General features: G+C 43.6%; 1 protein-coding gene across 1 annotated transcript in view; it reads left to right on the top strand.

Annotated features, from left to right (window-relative positions):
- The window catches only part of CHD1 (chromodomain helicase DNA binding protein 1), a 560349-nt gene that overhangs the window by 480011 nt on the left and 59745 nt on the right, over nucleotides 1-20593 (top strand). The window contains 4 exon segments of the mRNA XM_030193417.1: nucleotides 3224-3472; nucleotides 8958-8988; nucleotides 8991-9097; nucleotides 16463-16641. Of these exon segments, the coding sequence (XP_030049277.1) occupies nucleotides 3224-3472; nucleotides 8958-8988; nucleotides 8991-9097; nucleotides 16463-16641 (566 nt within the window).

The raw sequence follows: 20593 nt of genomic DNA, 5'->3' as shown, positions 1-20593 counted from the left end.
GCTAACAAGTCATGCACTGGAAACATACACAGAGCAAACTCAGGAGACTTGTAAAGCTATACACCAGCTAACAACAACGCTGTGCCCAAGCTAACAAGTCATACACTGGAAACAAACACAGAGCACTAGCAAAGCTATACACAGGCTACAAGCCACACGGTGCCTAAGCTGGCTAGTCTAATATTAGGAACAAACACAGAGAACTAGCAAAGCTATACACAGGCTAACAAGCCACACGGTGCCTAAGCTGGCTAGTCTAATACTGGGAACAAACACAGAGAACTAGCAAAGCTATACACAGGCTAACAAGCCACACGGTGCCTAAGCTGGCTAGTCTAACACTAGGAACAAACACAGAGAACTAGCAAAGCTATACACAGGCTAACAAGCCACACGGTGCCTAAGCTGGCTAGTCTAACACTAGGAACAAACACAGAGAACTAGCAAAGCTATACACAGGCTAACAAGCCACACGGTGCCTAAGCTGGCTAGTCTAACATAGAAACTCACACAGAGCAAACACTGAAACAGTGTACAGAGCACTCTATACACCAGGACCTTTAGATGAGATGCAAAGGCAAGGGCTGTAGTCTCTAAGTGATTAATAAAGCCCTTCCACACCAGAGGCACAGCTGCAGCAATCACCTTGCCTCCAAACAGAGGCTTGACACACAGAGAAGTCAGCTCAGCGGGAGCCATCTTGGATACTGGCATAGAGGAGTCGGCGGCGGCGGCCATCTTGGAAGAGGCATAGCCCACACAGGTGGGGTTCAGTAGGGCAATCAGCACACAGAGCCAGAGAGAACCTAAAACAGACATAGAGACAAGCAGAAGCCAGCACAGACACTGACTCCCAGAAACAGGGTAAGTCTGAGGGTTGTCACGGCCACAGACGTGACACTGGCTGACAGACTGAGCAGGATCATGCAATCTCATGAATGGCCTCTCAATATTGGCATAGCCCACAAGATCTTCCTAGCGTGGGGCACCCCCTCTGTGTTACTTTTTGCTGCTCAGATAACCACAAGGACCCTCAGTTCTGTTCCAGGGTTCAGGCCCACAACAGGCTATCCTGACAGATGTCTTCCTGCTCAGTTGGGGGACAGGTCTTCTGTATGCATATCCTCCCATACCTCTAGTGGGGAAAACTTTGTTGAACTCAAGCAAGACTGCGGAACCATGATTCTAATTGGGCTGTACTGGCCGTGGCAGATATGGTTCCCTCTACTTATGGAGTTATCCTCCGAAGAGCCATGGAGATTGGAGTGTTTTCCGACCCTCATCACGCAAAATGAGGGGTCCCTTCTACATCCAAACCTCCAGTCTCTGGCTATCACAGCTTTGATGTTGAGAGCCTAGAATTCGCTTCCTTGGGTTTTTCGGAGGATATCTCCCATGTCTTGCTGGCTTCCAGGAAAGACTCAAATCAAACTCGTGTATACATATAAAGTATCACATACCATGTAAAATGAGTTTATCTTGTTGGGCAGACTGGATGGACCGTACAGGTCTTTATCTGCCGTCATTTACTATGTTGCTCCACTAAGAGGTGCTATTCTTGCAAATGGAGGAGGTTTGCCATCTTGTGTGAGAGCAAGGCTCTGGATCCCCTTGCTTGCCCTACATAGACCCTGCTTGAATACTTTCTACACCCTTCAGAGTCTGGTCTCAAAACCAACTCCGTAAGAGTTCACCTTATTGCAGTTAGTACTTATCAGCATGTAGAAAGTAAAATCATCTCTGGCAGCCTCTAGTTGTTCAATTTATGAGAGGTTTGCTTTTGTCAAAACCCCCTGTCAGACCTCCACCAGTGTCATGGGATCTCAACGTCATTCTCACCCAGCTGATGAAAGCTCGTTTTGAGCCACTGAATTCCTGCCATCTGACGTACTTGACCTGAAAAGTTGTTTTCTTGGTGGCTGTTACTTCAGCTCATAGGGCCAGTGAGTTTTCAGGCTTTAATGGTGGATACTCCTTATACTAAGTTTCATCACAACAGAGTAGTCCTCCGCATGCACCTTAAGTTGCTGCCGAAAGTGGTGTCGGAGATCCATCTGAACCAGTCGATTGTCTTGCCAACATTTTCCCCCAACCTCATGCCTATCCTGGCGAAACCAGCTTGCACACCTTTTTGTTTCTTTTAATCTCAACAGGATGGTGGTGGTCGCCATCAGGGAAACGCACCATTTCTAATTGGCTGGCAGATCGCATTTCCTTCACTTATGCCTAGGCTGGGCTGGCCCTAGAGGGTCGTGTCACAACTCACAATGTCAGAGCCATGGCTGCATCGGTAGCCCACTTGAGGTCAGCCTCCATTGAAGAAATTTGCAAGGCTACGACGTGGTCTTCAGTCCACACATTCACATCACACTACTGCCTACAGCAGGATACCTGATGTGACAGTCGGTTCGAGCAGTCAGTGTTGCAGAATCTGTTTGGGGTCTAGAATCCAACTCCACCCTCCTAGGCCCATTTTATTCTGTTCAAGGCTGCACTCCTTCAGATTGCATATAGTTTCGGGATAATCTGTGTTATGTCCTCACTGTTGTGAGGCCCAGTTGACCAATTTTTGTTATTTTTTAGAGAGCATGGTTGCTAGGGATTCCCCACTTGTGAGAATGCATAAGCCTGCTTGTCCTCGGAGAAAGCTAAGGTATTTACCTGTAGCAGGTGTTCTCTGAGGACAGCAGGCTTTATATTCTCACAATCCCTCCCACCGCCCCTTGGAGTTGTCTCCTTTGTTATTTTTACTTTATTTTTGCTGTAGTATTAAACTGAGGAGACTGTGTTCTCACAGCGGGCGGGATGGCACTCGCAAATGCACGGTGGAGCGTGTCTCATGCTCCACAAAGCTCTTGTTAGACTTTTGTAAGTTCCGGATCGGGCAACACGGATTGGCGTCACCCACTTGAGAGAATATAAAGCCTGCTGTCCTTGGAGAATACCTGCTTCAGGTAAGTACCTTAGCTATAACTAAAGTCCTATCGTCAGACAAATATATTATCTTTATAAAGGTTTATCACCTCTCCCCAGCACTTTTGTCTGGGTTTTTTTGTTTTTTTTAGAGAGGGGGGGGGTCAAATAATTCAGAAAAAACATGGAGGGAAATCTTGCTTATTTTTGAATCTCTGTGATATTAACTTTTATTTTATTTTTTTTTTAATTCTTGCCTTTTGGAAAGAAAAACAGATGTCATGTGATGAATACATTTCTTGTATTTCAGGAGGAGGTTGCATCAGTTAAACAACTTAATAAAAATAAGGTAGAAAAAGAAAATGAAGAAAAAACAGAGTCAGAAAATGGTGCCAAGAAAGAAACTGAAGAAAAGAGAGAGTCAAAGGAGAAAGAAAACAAAAAAGAATCAAAAAAAGAAAAAGAGGACAAAAAGGATTTGAAAGAAAAAGATGCAAAAGAAAAGAGAGAAAAACTGAAAGAGCTTGTGCTGAAAGAAAAAGAGAGCAAAGATGAAAAGGTGATCATGCAAATTTCATTTGTGCATTGGTTATGAGATTACAAGAACAAAAACATACAGCACTAGAAATAATGTATTTTAATTTTTCCAAAGATAGGCTGCACACAGTAAAGAATTTGTTTATCTAAAATTTGATATACCACCATTACTGGTACGTAGATCATAGATCATGGCAGTTTACACAAATAAAAATAGATGATTTGAAAGGAATGCCATACAATGATAGGCTACAAACCAGGTGTGTAGCTACGGGTGGGCCTGAATGGGCCCAGGCCCACCCAATCACAACTCAGGCCCACCCAGTCAGCGCTCGGAAAATTGGGCATTTAAAAAAAAATCAGTGAAGCCGTTTCGCAGGCAGCGCTTCGCGTCTGCCCTGCGTGCATTGCAAAAAAAGGAAATTGCCTCGTCGTCTTCGGGCCTTCCCTCACTGTGTCCCGCCCTCTGAGGGCGGGACACAGTGAGGGAAGGCCCGAAGACAACGAGGCGATTTCCTTTTTTTGCAATGTATGCAGGGCCGACGCGAAGGTTGGGGGCGGTCTCAGATGGGAGAAGGGGACTGGGGTGGGGGGTCTCAGATGGGAGAAGGGGTGGGGAGGGGGCTCTCAGATTAGGGGAGGGGAGTCTCAGATAGGTGGGAGGGGAGGGGGTCGGGTTTCAGATGGGAGAAGGGAAGGGGAGGGGGGTCTCAGATGGGAGAAGGGGGCTGGAACTGGGATCTGAGAAGGGGCCAGTAGGGAAAATAGGGGCCATGTCTGGGGCTGGTGGGAAAATGGGGCATGCCTGGGGCAGGTGGGAGAATGGGTCTGGGACTGAAAGGGGGGGCCCTAATGCAAAGCATGTGGATGAAGGGGGCTGGAACTGGGGGCTGAAAAGGAGGGTAGGTGGGATAAGGGGGCTAGCACTGGAACTGGGGGCTGAAAAGAGGACAGGGAGAAGTGGCTGGGGCTGAATCTTGGGACTGGTGAGAGAAAAGGGCTGGGGCTGAAACTGGGGGCTGGTGCGATAGTGGAGCTGAAACTGGGGGCTGAAAGGGGGGGCAGGTGGGAGATGTGGGCTGGGGCTAGAACTAGGGGCAGGTGGGATAAGGGGGCTGGAACTGGGGCTGAAAGAAAGGGGCAGAGAGGGGACAGATCCTGGATGGAAGGGGGAGTGAGAGGGAGGGCAGACCCTGGATGGATGGATGGATGGGAGAGGGAGGGCAAATGGTGGATTGAAGGGGCAGAGAGAAAGGGCAGACAGTGGATGGAAGGGATAGAAAGGGCAGACAGTGAATGGAAGGGGGAAGAGAGAGAGGGCAGACAGGGACAGATGGTGGATGGGAAGGGGCAGGGAGAGAGGGCAGACATTGGATGGAGGGGACAGCAGAGAGGGCAGACACTGGATGGCAGAGAAAGAATGAAGACAGATGCTGGATGGAAGGAAGACAGTGAAAAGAAGATGTGGAAAGCAGAAACCAGAGACAACAAACTGTAAATAAAATATATATATATATATATATTTTTTTTTTTTTTTTTTTTGCTTTAAGATAAAGTAGTATAAGGTAATCCTTTTATTTGACTAATTTTAATACATTTTGACAAACCTTTGGGCAACAAAGCCCCCTTCCTCAGGTCAGGATAGGATACTGTAACAACACTATACTGTATTGACCTGAGGAAGAAGGTTTTGGCCTCTGACAGCTAAATGTATTAGTCTAATAAAATGGTATTATTTTATTGTCTATATTTGTTTTATTTCTATTTGTTAATTTGTAAAGTGGTGATTGGTATTTGTTAGTTTTTTCAAATTTACATCTGCTGTCTTTATATTTTGCACAGTACTAGGGGAAATTTCCTGTTTCTGTGGTGTTGCATTGTATGTCTAAATAGGAAGTTTATGATTACTTATTTTATAGTGGATTAGGGTGTATCTGTGTTTGTGAAAAAGACATGGCTTTCAGTTGGTATTGACTGTGCAGGATCGACGATCTGTACTATTCTGTCTGGTTTCGTTTTACAATAGGTGAATTGATGTTCTAGTGCTCACTGTGATGCTTTTCTTTTCCTTGTGTGACTTGTAGAAATGACTGCTTATGGTATGGTAGAATTGCTCTGTAGGTCCTGAGTGTTTTGTATTCTCGGTATGGTGGTTTTAAGGTTTGCAACATAGGTTCCGAATATGTATGTGGTTTATGTTGCTGTAGGACAGCTGTTGGGCAGACTGTTTATTAAAAATTATTTAGAATCCCCAAAAAATCTACTCACACCTATATATACATAGTGCCCACCCATATTAGCTCTGGGCCCACCCAAAATGTCAGGTCTGGCTAAGCCACTGCTACAAACCATTCATACTGTAATTACTTAAATAGAATAAGAATAGGAAGGTAGTCAGAAGGGACTATGTCGATGTGAGGCAGGCATCTCTTCCTATATTTACCCAATGTCCAAAAGCTAAATAAAAAAAAAAAAAAAAAGTGTTTCAGAGAGGACTTGAATTTTGAAAACAAAACTTCTGATCTGATGGAGGGTAAGGTTCTTCCACAGTTTTGGAGCCTTAAAGGAAAAGGCTAAGTTCCTAGTGGATTCATGGTCTGTCCTTTTTGGAGATGGTAAAATAAGTCTATGTGCATCAAGAGATCTGAGAGAACAAGTTGGAGAATAAGGTATAAGTAAAGATGAGCAATATAATGTACCTAGATGAACTGTTTTGTGGATGATACATAACATTTTAAACTGAATGTGCACATGAGCCGGAAACCAATAGAGTTTTTCAGTAAAGGGAAAACATGATCAAACTTTTGGGCTTTGTACAGTAGTTGTGCAACTGCATTCTGAATTGAATGACGTCAATGGAGTTTGGGTTTTAGATATCTGAGTAAACTATATTACAGTAATCAAGGCATGGTATTACAAACACATGAAGTGAAGAGAAAGTCTAAATAGTTGTGAATTGAGCGGTCTTCTAATTGACGAGAAACCCAATTTTATGACCTGGGAGATTTGTTTTTCAAATGTAAGTTTGCCATCAAAAATTACCCCTAAATACCGGAAAGTCTACTGTAGGAATAGACATGTTGAATAAGATTAGAACAGCTGAAGGTTTTGGATGGGAAGTTTGTATAGACAAAGCCAGTTTGGGAGTTCATCCTGACAATTTTGCAAAGGACCAAGATTAAGGGAAAGAGAGGAGACAGGAAAGTTCAAAAGAATATTATCCACATAGTGAATGAATTGGATATTAAAGCCATCCACACCCACCCAGCGATTCTCTCCTCTCCCCTGCCCCCCTCCAGCCATCCATACCCACCCTCAACAATTCTCCTTGCTCCCCTGCCTCCGTCGCAGCAGCCGCAGTGAAAGCCCGTCTCTAGCCTTGTAAGCCTTCCCTTCATTTCCGTCAGTGTCCCGCCCTCGCGGAAAGAGTAAATGACGTCAGAAGAAGGCGGGACACTGACTGGAACAAAGAAAGGCTTACAAGTGAAATATTCAGATCCTTTTCTCAATAGAGAAACCTCAAACTTGTAAATTTCCACCAATCTCTTTTCACTCATATTTTCTCATTTACCACATAATCAGGCACTCTTTTATAATTTCAATTCTTTCTATCAATCCTTACACACGGAGGTCAAAGCTGCATGTCCTCTCAGTCCAAATCTTCAGTTGCTCTCTTCTCTCTGTTCCCGGGCAGATTTCTAACAGGAGCTGCTCATCCAATCAGAGAGCTCTATTTGAATGCAGATTAACATACAGACACTCTAATGGGAATTTTTAGTCAAAAACACTAGATAAACCCTTCATTTTTGGATCAAACTTCACAGTTTTGATCAGAGCCATGCCCTAACATTTCCAACAATTTTTACCCATAAATATGCAAATGAGAACCTCCCAAAAACTGACTAATTTGCATATGGCTTGAGCAAATTTGAGTACGTAGCATACCAATCCCACTTCCTAGCACCTAAATTCTGCAATTAGATTTAATACAAATACTTTTAAAACTTATTTTTAGCACTTTTAAAATCTCAGGTGTCAGTGCAAGTCTCTTTGGTATGAACTGCTCATGCAGGAAGTCAGCCTCGTTAAATATCTCCCTGGCAACCCAGGACACCTCCAGCCAACCCTCCTACTCTCCCAGCAGTAAGGTAAACAAATTAAACCACAAACCAATTTCTACAACTGGTTACACAAACAGCTGATCCATCCTGCTGCAGCAGGGGAGGCTTAGCATCCCCAAGCCTCTTATACCGGGCGCCTATGGTCTCGGTAATAACAGTAGCACATACACGATGAACCAGGTATTTCTATCATAAATAGTAGAAATTATTCTCACTTAAGACTGACATGCTGTGAGAGCATTTTGAATTCTTAATTGCTGTTTTATTCTTTTACTGAAATGATTTTACTGAAATGTCAGGAAGAATTTTTTCACAGAGAGAGTGAGTGGTGGATGCTTGGAATGCCCTCCCGCGGGAGGTGGTGGAGAGGAAAACAGTAACGGAATTCAAACATGCGTGGGATAAACATAAGGAAATCCTGCTCAGAAGGAAGGGATCCCCAGAAGCTTAGCCGGTGGTGGGAGGCAGGGCTGGTGGTTGGGAGGTGGGGATGGTGCTGTGCAGACTTATACGGTCTGTGCCCTGAAAAAGACAGGTACAAATCAAGGTAAGGTATACACAAAAAAATGACACATGTGAGTTTATCTTGTTGGGCAGACTGGGTGGACCGTGCAGGTCTTTTTCTGCCGTCATCTACTATCTTACTATGTTACTATCTTGTTTTTTATACTGGAATTTGCTGTAGATTTGTAATCCTCACACAGCCTGAAGGTGAAACGTGGCTACATTGAGTATACCAATAAAGAATAATTTCTATGATTTATGGTGGTAATACGCGGTTCATTGTGAAGATGAATGAGTTACTGAATTGGTTTCCTTGGCTATTTTTGTTGCTGCTGCTGTTCTTTTGCTGGGGTTGATATTCCAGTCTCATGCACTTCCATGTGTCTGCTTATGATAATTATTTTCCTGTTTCTTGAACTGACCACTATTTAATAACCTGTGACTTAAGAGCTTTAGGGGTCCTTTTACAAAGGCGTGCTAGTGTTTTTAGTGCATGCTAATGATTAACACACACTAAATGCTAGATATGCCCATAGTAATATATAGGCGTCTCTAGCGTTTAGCGCACTCTAAAAACACTAGCGTGCCTTTGTAAAAGGACCTCAATTGTTTTTCTGGGAGGGATATGGATAAAACAACCCAAATAAAAAGGAAGGTTATTCCAGAAAAGGACATTCTGTAGGATTTCCCAGATTGAATGTAACTTCTGTGCTTCACAGTATTTTGCAGTGCAGGAGATAGCACACTGCTAATCCATTTACTTGCTTACATTAACTGGTTGTGCTGGCATCTATGCCTATCTATAGCAGTTGTTTTTATAGATGTTGTTCCTTTATCAACATGCTTTTCAAATATTGGTTTAGTTTTATTTTTCTTTTACAGGCAAATGAAGTCAAATCTGATAATAAGAAAAAACGAAGAAATGCATAGCAGCAGAAACTCCAGTTCATATTACTGCAAGTAGTGATCCAGTTCCCATCTCAGAGGAGTCAGAAGAACTTGATCAAAAGACATTCAGTGTAGTAAGTCCTTTTTACCTGCAATTTTGTTATGTGCACATATTCAAACACATAATTTTTGTTGCTGTTGCAAAAGGCAAGGAACTAGGTTAGTACTGTGGTACTTTACTAATGCAATATGGGTTGCTACAGTGTGTTCCCTTCAGTTTCTACATGGTAACAAAGTAAAGGACAGCAGTAAACGACCAGCATTTACCACTACCCTTTTTTGCCTGTCAGTCAAAACCGTTTCTGATCCAGTTTTTCTAACTTTGGGTCTATCCTCAAGCTGCTTAGTTTATTCATGAGCTTCCTATGAGGAGTAGTATCAAAGACTGTGCTGAAATTTAAACAGACTGCATGCTCTTGATCTAGTTCTTTTGTCACGTAGTCAAAGAAAAAAATTATTCCTTTGGCACAGTCTGCCTTTAGTAAAGCCATGTTGCCTTTGATCTTGCAAAGATTATAGGAAGTTTCACTATCCTTTGCTTAGTAGCATCTCTTACGTTTTCCACCAAAAGTTAGAGCTTACACGCCTCTAGTTCCCACTCTTCTCTGTCCCTCCTATGTGAAGAGGGATTATTGGCCTTTTTCCAGTCTACAGAACCTCCCTTGTTTCCAAGGATCTATTAAACACATTCATTAGAGGACCCATCAGAACCTGTTCGATCACTCTCGGTATCCTGGGATGTACAGTGGTGTAAAAGTATTTACCCCCTCCCAGTTTCCCCTATTATTGCATATATGTCGCACTAAATAGTTTCTGATCTTTAAACAAAATGTAATATTAGACAAAGGGAGCTTGAGTTAAACACATAACACAGGTTTTAAATTATTACTTCTTTAAGGACCAAAGTTATCCTACACCCATATTGCCCATGTGAAAAAGTGACAGACCCTTAAACCTAATAACTGGTTGCACCAAATTTAGCAGCAATAATTGCAACCCAGTGCTTCCTGTAATTTATCTTTCACATTGCTTTTAAGGAATCTTAGCCCACTCTTCTTTGCAGAACTGCTTTAATTCAGACACATTTGTAGGTTTTTTTGTACATGAGCTGCACATTTCAGGTCCTGTCGCAGCATCTTTTTTTTTTTTAATTAAAAATGAGATTTTATTGAACACATACAAAATAAGCACATTGCAGGCCAACTAGAACAATAAGATAAAAGCAGATTACATAAAAAACACAGAAATGAGTGAATAAAAAAGGAGAAGTGGTTTATTAAAACAGATACCCGACGTGGCCACGCCTCGCCCTCAGGCTGCATCAGGGGTAAAAAAAAACTACAAGATAAAAAACATACAGATTGAATCAAAACTTACAAACAATAACTGTTCAATTCTCTTTTTGATAAATTGATTATATTTCCATATTGACTGCATGTATCTTTAATGTGTTCTATTTCCAGAAATTCTATGTGTCTTGTCTGTTGGTTCATAGTTTGTTTGTTGAAAGATTGTCTGTTGATTGAACTCCCTCTTCCTCTCCTTCCACCTCTCCCTCGTACCCTTCCTATATAATATGGTAACCGCCCTCTCTGTTCTCTTGGTGGTTGCGGTGGATCTGTTGTAGAACATTTTTTCCATATTTTCCCTAATTGAAAAACCTGTTCTGATAGGTTATGTCTTGGGGGTGAAGAGTATAGTGGAGCTGATGGGTCAAATACCTCCTCATTGTCACTCCTTACCCTCTTGGACTTTCGTTCAACAATTGGACTCTTTTGCTCATGGTCTGTTTTGTGCTCAAATTTATTAATATGGATTGTGTCCCTATTTCTAACTTGTCTTGGTCTATTATTTTTCTGATGCAAAGAATACACATTACCATATTTATAATCTAATTCATCCCTCTTGTATTTATCATATTTTATACTTTTAACATCTTTTTTGAATCTTCCTAATTGTAAGTTAAAATCCTCAAATAAATCTTTAAAACATAAATCATTATCCTTAAGAAAAACTAATTCTTTATCCAGATCCTCTTTCAATATTTCAATTTTTTTTATTAGCTGTTTGGATTATCAGGATCATCAAGTCCAAGGAGCACTTGTTGAGGATAGCTTCCCATTTCATCAAAAAGTCCGCATCTTCATTGTACATTTTGGGTTCTTTGTTTACTCTTAGTCCTCTAGGCATCATTTTATTGTGACAGTATTCCAGCAATGTAAGTGAATGTAGTTCAGTGCGTAGTTCACATTTGTGAGGCAAGATGTCATACTCTCATTGGCATACTATTCTCAGCTTTACAGATGCACACCTGCAAGATTTGTTACCTAAAGAAAGTTTTTTTCGAGAAGAGTTCTCATGAAGTTAGCCATATGGACCATTGGTAAGAAGCAATTAAATTGAATAAACGATTAGTACGCACTGAACTACATTCACTTACATTGTTGGAATACTGTCGCAATACCTTGCATTTTTTAGCATTAAATCTAAGCTGCCAAATTCCAGACCATTCCTCTAGTTTTTCTAAGTCCTTTCTCATGTTATCCACACCATCAGGGGTGTCTAGCCTATTGCAGATTTTGGTATCATCTGCAGAGAGGCAAACCTTACCAGACAGCCCTTCATCAATATCACTTATAAAAATGTTAAAAATAACTGTCCCAAGAACCAAACCTTGCGGCAACCACTGGTAACATCCTTTTCCTCAGAATGAGCTCCGTTTATCAATAGCTATTTCTCTTTTATCCAAACGTAGCATTGTGAAAATGAATAAGGAGTCTGAATTATAGCAAGCAATAGGACTGAGTTCTCAGAACCTGTCCCTTAGGGATAGCCAGTATCAGAGTGTGCCACAAGGTTTGGTTCTTGGTCCATTTCCTTTTAACATTTTTGTAATCAATATTGCAGAAGGGTTAGCTGATAAGATCTGCCTTTTTGAGGATGATATCAAAATATGCAGTAGGGCAGATAGCCCTGATAGTGTGGATAACATGACAGAATTTAACAGCTAAGATATAATGATTAAAAAAAGCATGATCATTCATTTGGACTGCAAAAACCTATGGTCTTGTGGTCAGCAAGAAAAAGTTTGAAAAGCTATATCAAGAATGCCCAAGACTTCACTCCCAGTGCCCAGATCTTTTGTTTCCACATTCTCCCTGAGAATGGTCCTTTCTGCAGGTCATATGCTCCAGAACAGTAGACATGTATGTTGTACCATGGGTTCAGACCCATATGTTCATGCTGCTTTCAGAGTGACTTCCATTGGCCCAGTGTCAGAAAGCTACTTTTTCTAGGAAGACTGAAAGGATTCTGAGTAGGTGACTTTCACAGTTGTCTCTCTGTCTCTAAGGAATGGATCCAAAGTCCTTTTTCTGGTTATTTTGCACTGTAGAAGTGAACCTGATAGGCTGAGAGTGGAGCTGTAGTCTGGGGCAAATCCTAGTAGTTATGATGCACATAGTAACATCGTAAGTCACAGCAGATAAAGACTTGAATGGTCCATCCATTCTGCCCAACAGTCACATTCATTATCAGTTCAAGATCAAAATCAACAACGAGCATGGTATTATATACTTGATCATGGTCTTCCTGTGGTGTTTCTGGGACATAGACCATAGAAATCCACCCTGCTCTGGCCTTATGTTCCAACTACTGGAGTTGCCGTCAAAGCCCATTCCAGCCTATCCAAATCTGTCTCATCATTTGTGAGACAAAGACCGTAAAAGTCTGCCCAGCACTATCCTCGCATTCCTTTCAGGTTTTCAGGATACCACCAGAATGAATATTCATAAGAGAGAGATATGCATGTACTGCCTCCACAGCATGCAGATCTATCTCATGAATATTCCTTGTGGATATCCTGAAAACCTGACTGGCTGGGGCTTCTCCAGAATCAGGTTTGGGAACCACTGTTGTAACCCATTGGATTTCATGAAATCACTATCCTTTCCTTCAGCATCACTTCCATTACTTTTCCAATAACCGAAGTGAGGCTTACCAGCCTGTAGTTTACAGCTTCTTCTCTGTCACCACTTTTGTGAAGAGGGAACATATCCGTTCTTCTCCTGTCCCAAGGAACCTTCCCGTCTCCAAGGATTTATTAAACAACTCTTTAAGAGGACCCAACAGAACCTCTCTGAGCTTCCTCAATATCCTAGGATGGATCCCATCCGGTCCCATTGCTTTGTCCATCTTCAAATTTTAAAGTTGTTCATAAACACTTCCTTCCGTGAACGGTGCTATATCCACTCCATTCTTATATATACCTTTGCTATTCAATTGTGGTCCTCCAGGATTGTCTTCCGTGAACACAGAACAGAAGTAGTTGTTTAACACGTGTGCTTTTTCCTCATCATTATCCACATAGTGGTTCACAGCATCTTTCAGTCTCACAATTCCATTTTTAGTCTTCCTCCTTTCACTAATAGGATTGGTTTTATATTTTGTAAATCATCTCAAACCCCTTAGGGCCATCTAGCACTCCAGCAATCCTCGCTTCTAGCTTGCGAGAAGGCAGTCCAGGTAGTTGCAAGAAAACAACATAGTTTCTGATGGGAGCAAAGCTGAAGTAAAGTAGTAGCCCACAAGTGCTCTGGTAAACATGTCAGATTTGGTCTAGGTTGGAATTCCCATGCAAGACTTGGCAGCAGCACAGATTACTGATGCCATTATCGGTCAAATGAATTTTCTGAGCCAAACACATTTGCAGCCCTGAAAGGTAAGGACAGAAAAAAGTGTTTGCAGCTCTGCTAGATATCAGGTGGGGTACTTCAGTGATTGGACCTCATATCAGCTCAGCAAAATTAAACCAAGAAGGTTCTTCAGCCAAGGAAAGAAAAGCAGTAATCAGGAGAACTGGATATCCGGATAAAACCAGGACTGACATCCCTGGTGGGAGCCTGCATATACCTTGATCCACTTTCTGTAGGTGCCAATCAGGAGGGGGTACTTCACCTTTTTCCCCTGATTCATTCCTGGAAGATCCCTTCAAGTCTCTTTTACATTTTTGACTGTAAGAACAATAGGGCAACATAGCAAAGATAGAGTTAGGTGATACAACCTCTTGTGTTGCAAAAAAGCACCACATGGGAGATGTGTGTTGGAGTTTGAAGCCTCTGTGAGTTTAGTTTTAGAGAGACTATTTCTCTTGATGCCTCAGTATCTTCTAAGTGCCTCAACATAGATATGCAGGTCTGCAAGTTTCAACATCTTAGGTCTGGGATTCTCAAATTCAGTCCTCCAGATCCACAACCCAACCTACGTTTTAGGATTTCCACAATGAATATGTATGTGATCTATTTGCATGCAGTGAATGCAAATAGATGTCATACATATTTGTGGAAATTTTGAAAACCAGACTGGCTTGTGGACCTCGAGGATTGGATTTGAGGATCCCCTGCCTTAGAAGTATGAGTTCTGAGAGCTATTGTGACTTCCTTCTGCCTTTTCTGGGTAGAGCTGAACCAATCTGATATGGATGATAAGGAAGGGGAAATTTGGACTTACCTGTTAATTTCCTTTCATGCAATGATGGAGGCAAAGGTGCTGACCCATTCCTTATTGTCCCTTCTGACTAGTCCAGATGTGTAGAGAGAGATAGAACAGGTGAAGGGATTATGATAATGAGTTGTACAACTAAGTTCAAATGTTTAGGAAGTCAATATAGCTTTCTGTTTCCTTTCATCCCAACAAACGTGGGATTGTGGTTTTGAAAAGAACTCTAGTTGGATCGGAGACCTTGACATATGGCCAGATTAATTTGACTCTGAAAAATCATGTCAGGGCCTTGGCTACATCAGTGCCTCATTGTACCAGCAGTGCATGAAACCTCAAAGGGAGTGGTATTCAAGTCTTCTCTGGAAAATGTGCTCTGTCTTGGCACTGTTGGATAACATTGTCTTGTACATGGCTGGTCAATTGCTGCTTTTAGCCTTGCTCTATTGAATTGGTGTTAGAAGCGCAAGCTCTTTAATGTAGATGAAAAGAAATACAGATTTGTGCCTTGTGAAAGATGTTATAGCAAAACTACCAGTCAGGTCAGAGCAAAATGGAGTGGAACACTGATTTGGATTATCTTATTTTTGTTCTGATTTCCTTATTTTGGAGAAGGATAGGGTATGGGTTTAAATGAGCTACTGTTTTAATGCTGCTTGATGATATATATTTTTATTTGCAAACAAGTATTTTGAAAATGGAGACAAATAAGGCATCGGAAAGTATAATAAGCGGTATGCAGATTCTTTTGTAAAATATGTACAAGGATGGGTATTAGCTGACATGAACAATGGGCGCATAGATCACACAGGGAAAAGCAGCATCACTCGGCAGCTTCCAAGTATAAGTGCCAGAACATATACGTGTAGTGGCCCAATTTCAAAAATCTGTACATACGAGTGGTGCCATTTAACTAGTTCAGCAACAAAAGTTGTTTTTCTTTTAATTTATTTTTGAGGCAAAAATAGAAAGTGAGGAATTGAGAATTGTTCCCTTTACCCCATTTAAGTCTTCACCTACATGAGCACTTCTAGAAAACCTGTGCATGCCTCAGAGCTTGTACAAATGTCGATGAAGTGTAAAATGTACATGTATTCCCATTATAGAATGTCAAATACATGTAAGAATTTTCAGAACATTTTCCCTTGAAATCACTGCATCTTGGCCATCTACACGAGTAGATAGCAGCTTTCTAAAATATTTATATGTATAGCCAATCTGTATATGTAAATGCTGTTATTTATATATGTGGATGCTTCTAAAATGACCATCTATACCATCTCTCTAATCAAGTAGCAAATGTAATGAGTTTAAAAGATAGCATATCTTAGGTTGTATATTAACTGGAACAGTAATAACTCAGAATTTTAGCAAAACTCTTAATTTCCCATGATGTATATATAGTGAAAAAAACTGCTAGATTTATTTAGAATAAATAAAAATGATTCTTACTAAATCAACTAAGGATAATAAAATAAACCATATTCTGTCTTACATGTGTGTTTCCTGATTCACCATTTGTGTGCTTTTGAATGGATTTAGGGTTGGCTTTGTGGAATATGACAAAAGAACATGGAAACCACAAGTTTTCTGAATATATGACTGATCTCTTATTAAGTGAACAAGACCTTTCGATTCCCACCCCCCCAAAAAAAAAAAAACACTAGATACAGTTTAGAAACAAATTCCTCTGTGATTCCGCACTCATTCTGTAGTAAAGGCTCTTCTCTTCATTCCAGTAAGACATGCTCTTGAGTTAGGGACCTTAGTCAAAAAGCTTTCTCTCATTTTGTGTTTTTTTTTTTGGGGGGGGGGGGGGCGGGATGTGTAGTGCATAGAGCCCTAAGAGAGAATGTATGCTGCCCCAGCCTATGTAAATAGGTGAATCGTCTTTTAAAGTTAACGCTTTAGTAGAACTGTAAATTCCTTTCCTTATTTCACAGTGCAAAGAGAGAATGAGACCTGTCAAAGCAGCACTGAAACAGTTGGATAGACCGGAGAAGGGTCTTTCAGAGAGAGAACAGCTAGAGCACACCCGACAGTGCTTGATCAAAATTGGAGATCACATCACAGAGTGTTTAAAAGAGTACTCCAATCCTGAACAAATTAAACAGTGGAGAAAGTAAGTAGTGATGCATTTTGCATAGGTACTATACTAACTTGAGACCCTGTTCTGGTATGATGTAGTGGTTTTGACTTATTCCTAACAATCCCAGCTCTCATGGCATATCATAAGGCTTTACACACAACATTTAAAGGAGGTGAGAAAATAAATGATCTCTTCTTTAGTGTCCCACAGATCAATCCTGAACTTGAGGGTTATGTCTGTTGACCAGCAGATGGAGACCAAGAATGAAAGTAGTTCTTGATTCTTCTCTCAAAGGTATCCTGCAATCCTAGAACATGCAGTATTCCAGCAGATGGTGATGTGCTCTGTTCAGTTCCTTAGCTAATTAGCCCTCCTAGTTCCAAAGATTGTATATTTTGGCTTTCTTAACCTAAATCAACTATGCAAGTAACATTCAATTTGCTATAAAGATTAACAGGAGGAAAAGGACTTCAGTGGCATGGATCACGTCTAAAGTCAATCTTGGACTAAGGCCCGCCCTGCTTCATCATTAGTCCTAAAAAACCTCCAGTGTTTAATAACACAAAACTTTCAATATTTAATTTTTTAAAGTCTTTTTCACTTTTAAAATATATAAACCATTGATTTTTTTTAAACATGAAGTCCGCTTATGTAAAACACTTCCAGGTACTTATCTGAGGTGGTACTCTGTGCTTCGTCAGGAGCGTATTAGTTTATGCTGCACTCTCGGTACCCTCTGTCCTGGAGTCTATTCCATCCTACGCTCGTAGGATGGAATAGACTCCAGGACAGAGGGTACCGAGAGTGCAGCATAAACTAATACATTCCTGATGAAGCAAGGGTGAAACAGCCATACTATAGAGCGATATAGTACTGGCTCAGATAAGTACCTGGAAGTCTTTTATATGAGCAGGCTTAATGTTTAAAAAAATCAATAGTTTATATATTTAAAAAGTGAAAAAGACTTAAAAAAATTAAATATTGAAAGTTTTGAGTTATTAAACACTGGAGGTTTTTTTAGGACTAATGATGAAGCAGGGCGGGCCATTAGTCCAAGTTTGACTTTAGACGTGATCCATGCCACTGAAGTCCTTTTCCTCCTGTTAATCTTTATAGCAAATTGAATGTTACTTGCATAGTTGATTTAGTGATATTTTCAGAAGAGCAAGCATAGCCATAATAGATAGTTGTGTAACATTGGCTTTCTTAAGCTAACATTCTTCTGACATTAAAGGAACTCTGCTTTCAGGAAATATTTGGAAGTATCAAGTCTCCTTCCTATTTCTCCCCGCTTCCCATGAGGAGTTCTTGGGGTTGAAAAGCAGGGCTTGTTTTGAGGGGGTACTTGGGGTTCTCCGAGGACAAGCAGGCTGCTTGTTCTCACGACTGGGTTGACGTCCACGGCAGCCCCCACCAACCGGAACAAAAACTTTGTGGGCGGTCCCGCACGCAGGGCACGCCCACCGCGCATGCGCGGCCGTCTTCCCGCCCGTGCGCGACCGTTCCCACTCAGTTTTTTTCGATTCCGCGCTGAGGAGAGACGTGTTACTGTCTCTCTCTTGGTCAGCCCCGGAAACCGGATCGCGGCCTAGCCGCGAATTTTCTTTTTCGTGTGCGTTCGCACTTTTCTTTTCTTTTCAAAAAAAAAAAAAGTTTGTTTGTCCCCTCGTCGTCTTAGCGCGGGGGCGCTTCCTTGCGGCCGCTCGGTAGTTTCTTTTTCGGGTGTGCTTTTCACCGCCACCATCGAGACGACTTTGACTTCGCCGACGCGATTTTTCCGTCGATGTCCTCGAAGGTCCCGAGTAGATTCAAGAAGTGTGGTCGGTGCGGCCGGCACATCTCGCAAACCAATACGCTTGGTGCCTCCAGTGCCTTGGCCTGGAGCATAATACCAAGACGTGCACCTTGTGTCTCGGATTGCGAAAGTGGACACAGGTGGCGAGGCAAGTTCGTCGGGACCAACTTTTTGGAACTTGTGCCGGCCCTTCGACGTCGACGGCCGGGTCTTCGGTACCGGTACCGATGTCGACGAAATCGACACCGACGATGGCATCGACCCCAGGAGACGTCGAGCGGGCAGTCGGCCCCGGCCACTCCCTCTACCCAGGGTCATCGGGACCGAACCCTGTCAGACCCGATCCCTCGAGGCTGGGGGGGTTCTACCTCCTCTTCATCTCTGCCACCGAGCGTCGATGATGGGCACCGAAAGAAAACAAAGAAGCATCGGCATCGGTCGCCCACGGCTCACAGGACTGCTAGTTCCGGCGCCTCCAGAGATGAATCGACACCGAGGAAACGGCAGTGCCGAGAGGAGCGTTCCCCCTCGGTCGAAGAGGTGTCACTGCTTCAGTCCATGGGTGCTTCGGTACGGTCTCCTGGACCCGAGCAGCTTCCGGCACCGGCACCCACACCGGCCCCCCTGCCTTTCCCGACAGCGGGCCTGGACGAGTGCCTCCGAGCCATCCTTCCAGGGATTCTGGAAGGGCTGATGCGCCAGGCCTTGCCGGCTCCTGGGGTGCTTGCGCCCCCCGGCGCCATTGATGGAGGCGCCGGCGTGCTCCAGCCCGATGCCGAGGCCTCCGACACCGACGCCGCTTGCGGTACCGGTGTCGACCGCCACGCAGGTGGAATCCCCGTTGACGTCGATGGAGGGAGCTTCATCCCCGCCGGCACGGGAGTCCACCGCTCGACGCCACCATCGAGGACGTGGTTCCTCGCAGTCGAGACGGGCCCGGTTCAGGTCTGAGCTGAAAGAGCTCATGTCCGACACCGAGGAAGAGGCCTCGTGGGGGGAGGAGGAGGACCCCAGATATTTCTCCTCAGAGGAGTCTGAGGGCCTTCCCTCCGACCCCACTCCTTCACCGGAGAGGAAGCTCTCGCCCCCCTGAGAGCCTCTCCTTTGCCTCCTTTGTCAGGGATATGTCTATATGCATTCCCTTCCCCGTGGTCTCTGTGGATGAGCCGAGGGCTGAGATGCTCGAGGTCCTCGACTATCCATCACCACCTAGAGAGTCTTCCACGGTACCGTTGCACAATGTCCTCAAAGAGACACTGCTTCGGAACTGGCAGAAGCCATTATCTAACCCCACCATTCCCAAGAAAGCGGAGTCCCAATACAGAATCCACTCTGACCCAGAGTTAATGCGGCCCCAATTGCCTCATGACTCGGCGGTCGTGGACTCTGCTCTCAAGAGGGCACGGAGTTCGAAGGATACCGCCTCGGCGCCCCCGGGGCGGGAGTCTCGCACTCTGGACTCGTTTGGGAGGAAGGCCTACCAATCTTCCATGCTCGTGACCCGCATCCAGTCGTACCAGCTCTACACGAGCATTCACATGCGGAACAATGTGAAGCAACTGGCGGACCTGGTCGATAAGCTCCCTCCGGAGCAGTCCAGGCCTTTTCAGGAGGTGGTCAGGCAGCTGAAGGCGTGTAAAAAGTTCCTGTCCAGGGGTATATATGACACCTGTGATGTGGCATCTCGAGCTGCGGCCCAAGGTATAGTGATGCGCAGACTCTCCTGGCTGCGTGCCTCTGACCTGGACAACCGCACCCAGCAACGCCTGGCGGATGTCCCTTGCTGGGGGGATAACATTTTCGGCGAGAAGGTCGAGCAGTTGGTGGACCAACTACACCAGCGGGAAACCGCCCTCGACAAGCTCTCCCACCGGGCGCCTTCTGCATCCACCTCTACAGGTGGACGTTTTTCCCGGGCCAGGCAGGCTGCGCCCTACGCCTACAACAAGCGTAGGTACACCCAGCCAGCCCGAAGGCCTCCTCAGGCACAGGGACAGTCCCAGCACGCTCGTTCCCGTCAACAGCGTGCGCCTAAGCAGCCCCCTGCGGCTCCACAGCAAAAGCCGGGGACGGGCTTTTGACTGGATCCATGGGAACATAGCCGCCATCAAAGTAGCCGTACCGGACGGCCTGCCGGTCGGGGGGAGGTTGAAAGCTTTTCACCAAAGGTGGCCTCTCATAACCTCCGAC

This window comes from Microcaecilia unicolor, chromosome 2 (genome assembly GCF_901765095.1).
Source record: "Microcaecilia unicolor chromosome 2, aMicUni1.1, whole genome shotgun sequence".
NCBI classification, from domain to species: Eukaryota; Metazoa; Chordata; class Amphibia; order Gymnophiona; family Siphonopidae; genus Microcaecilia; species Microcaecilia unicolor.
This window is presented reverse-complemented; position numbering and strand designations above follow the sequence as displayed.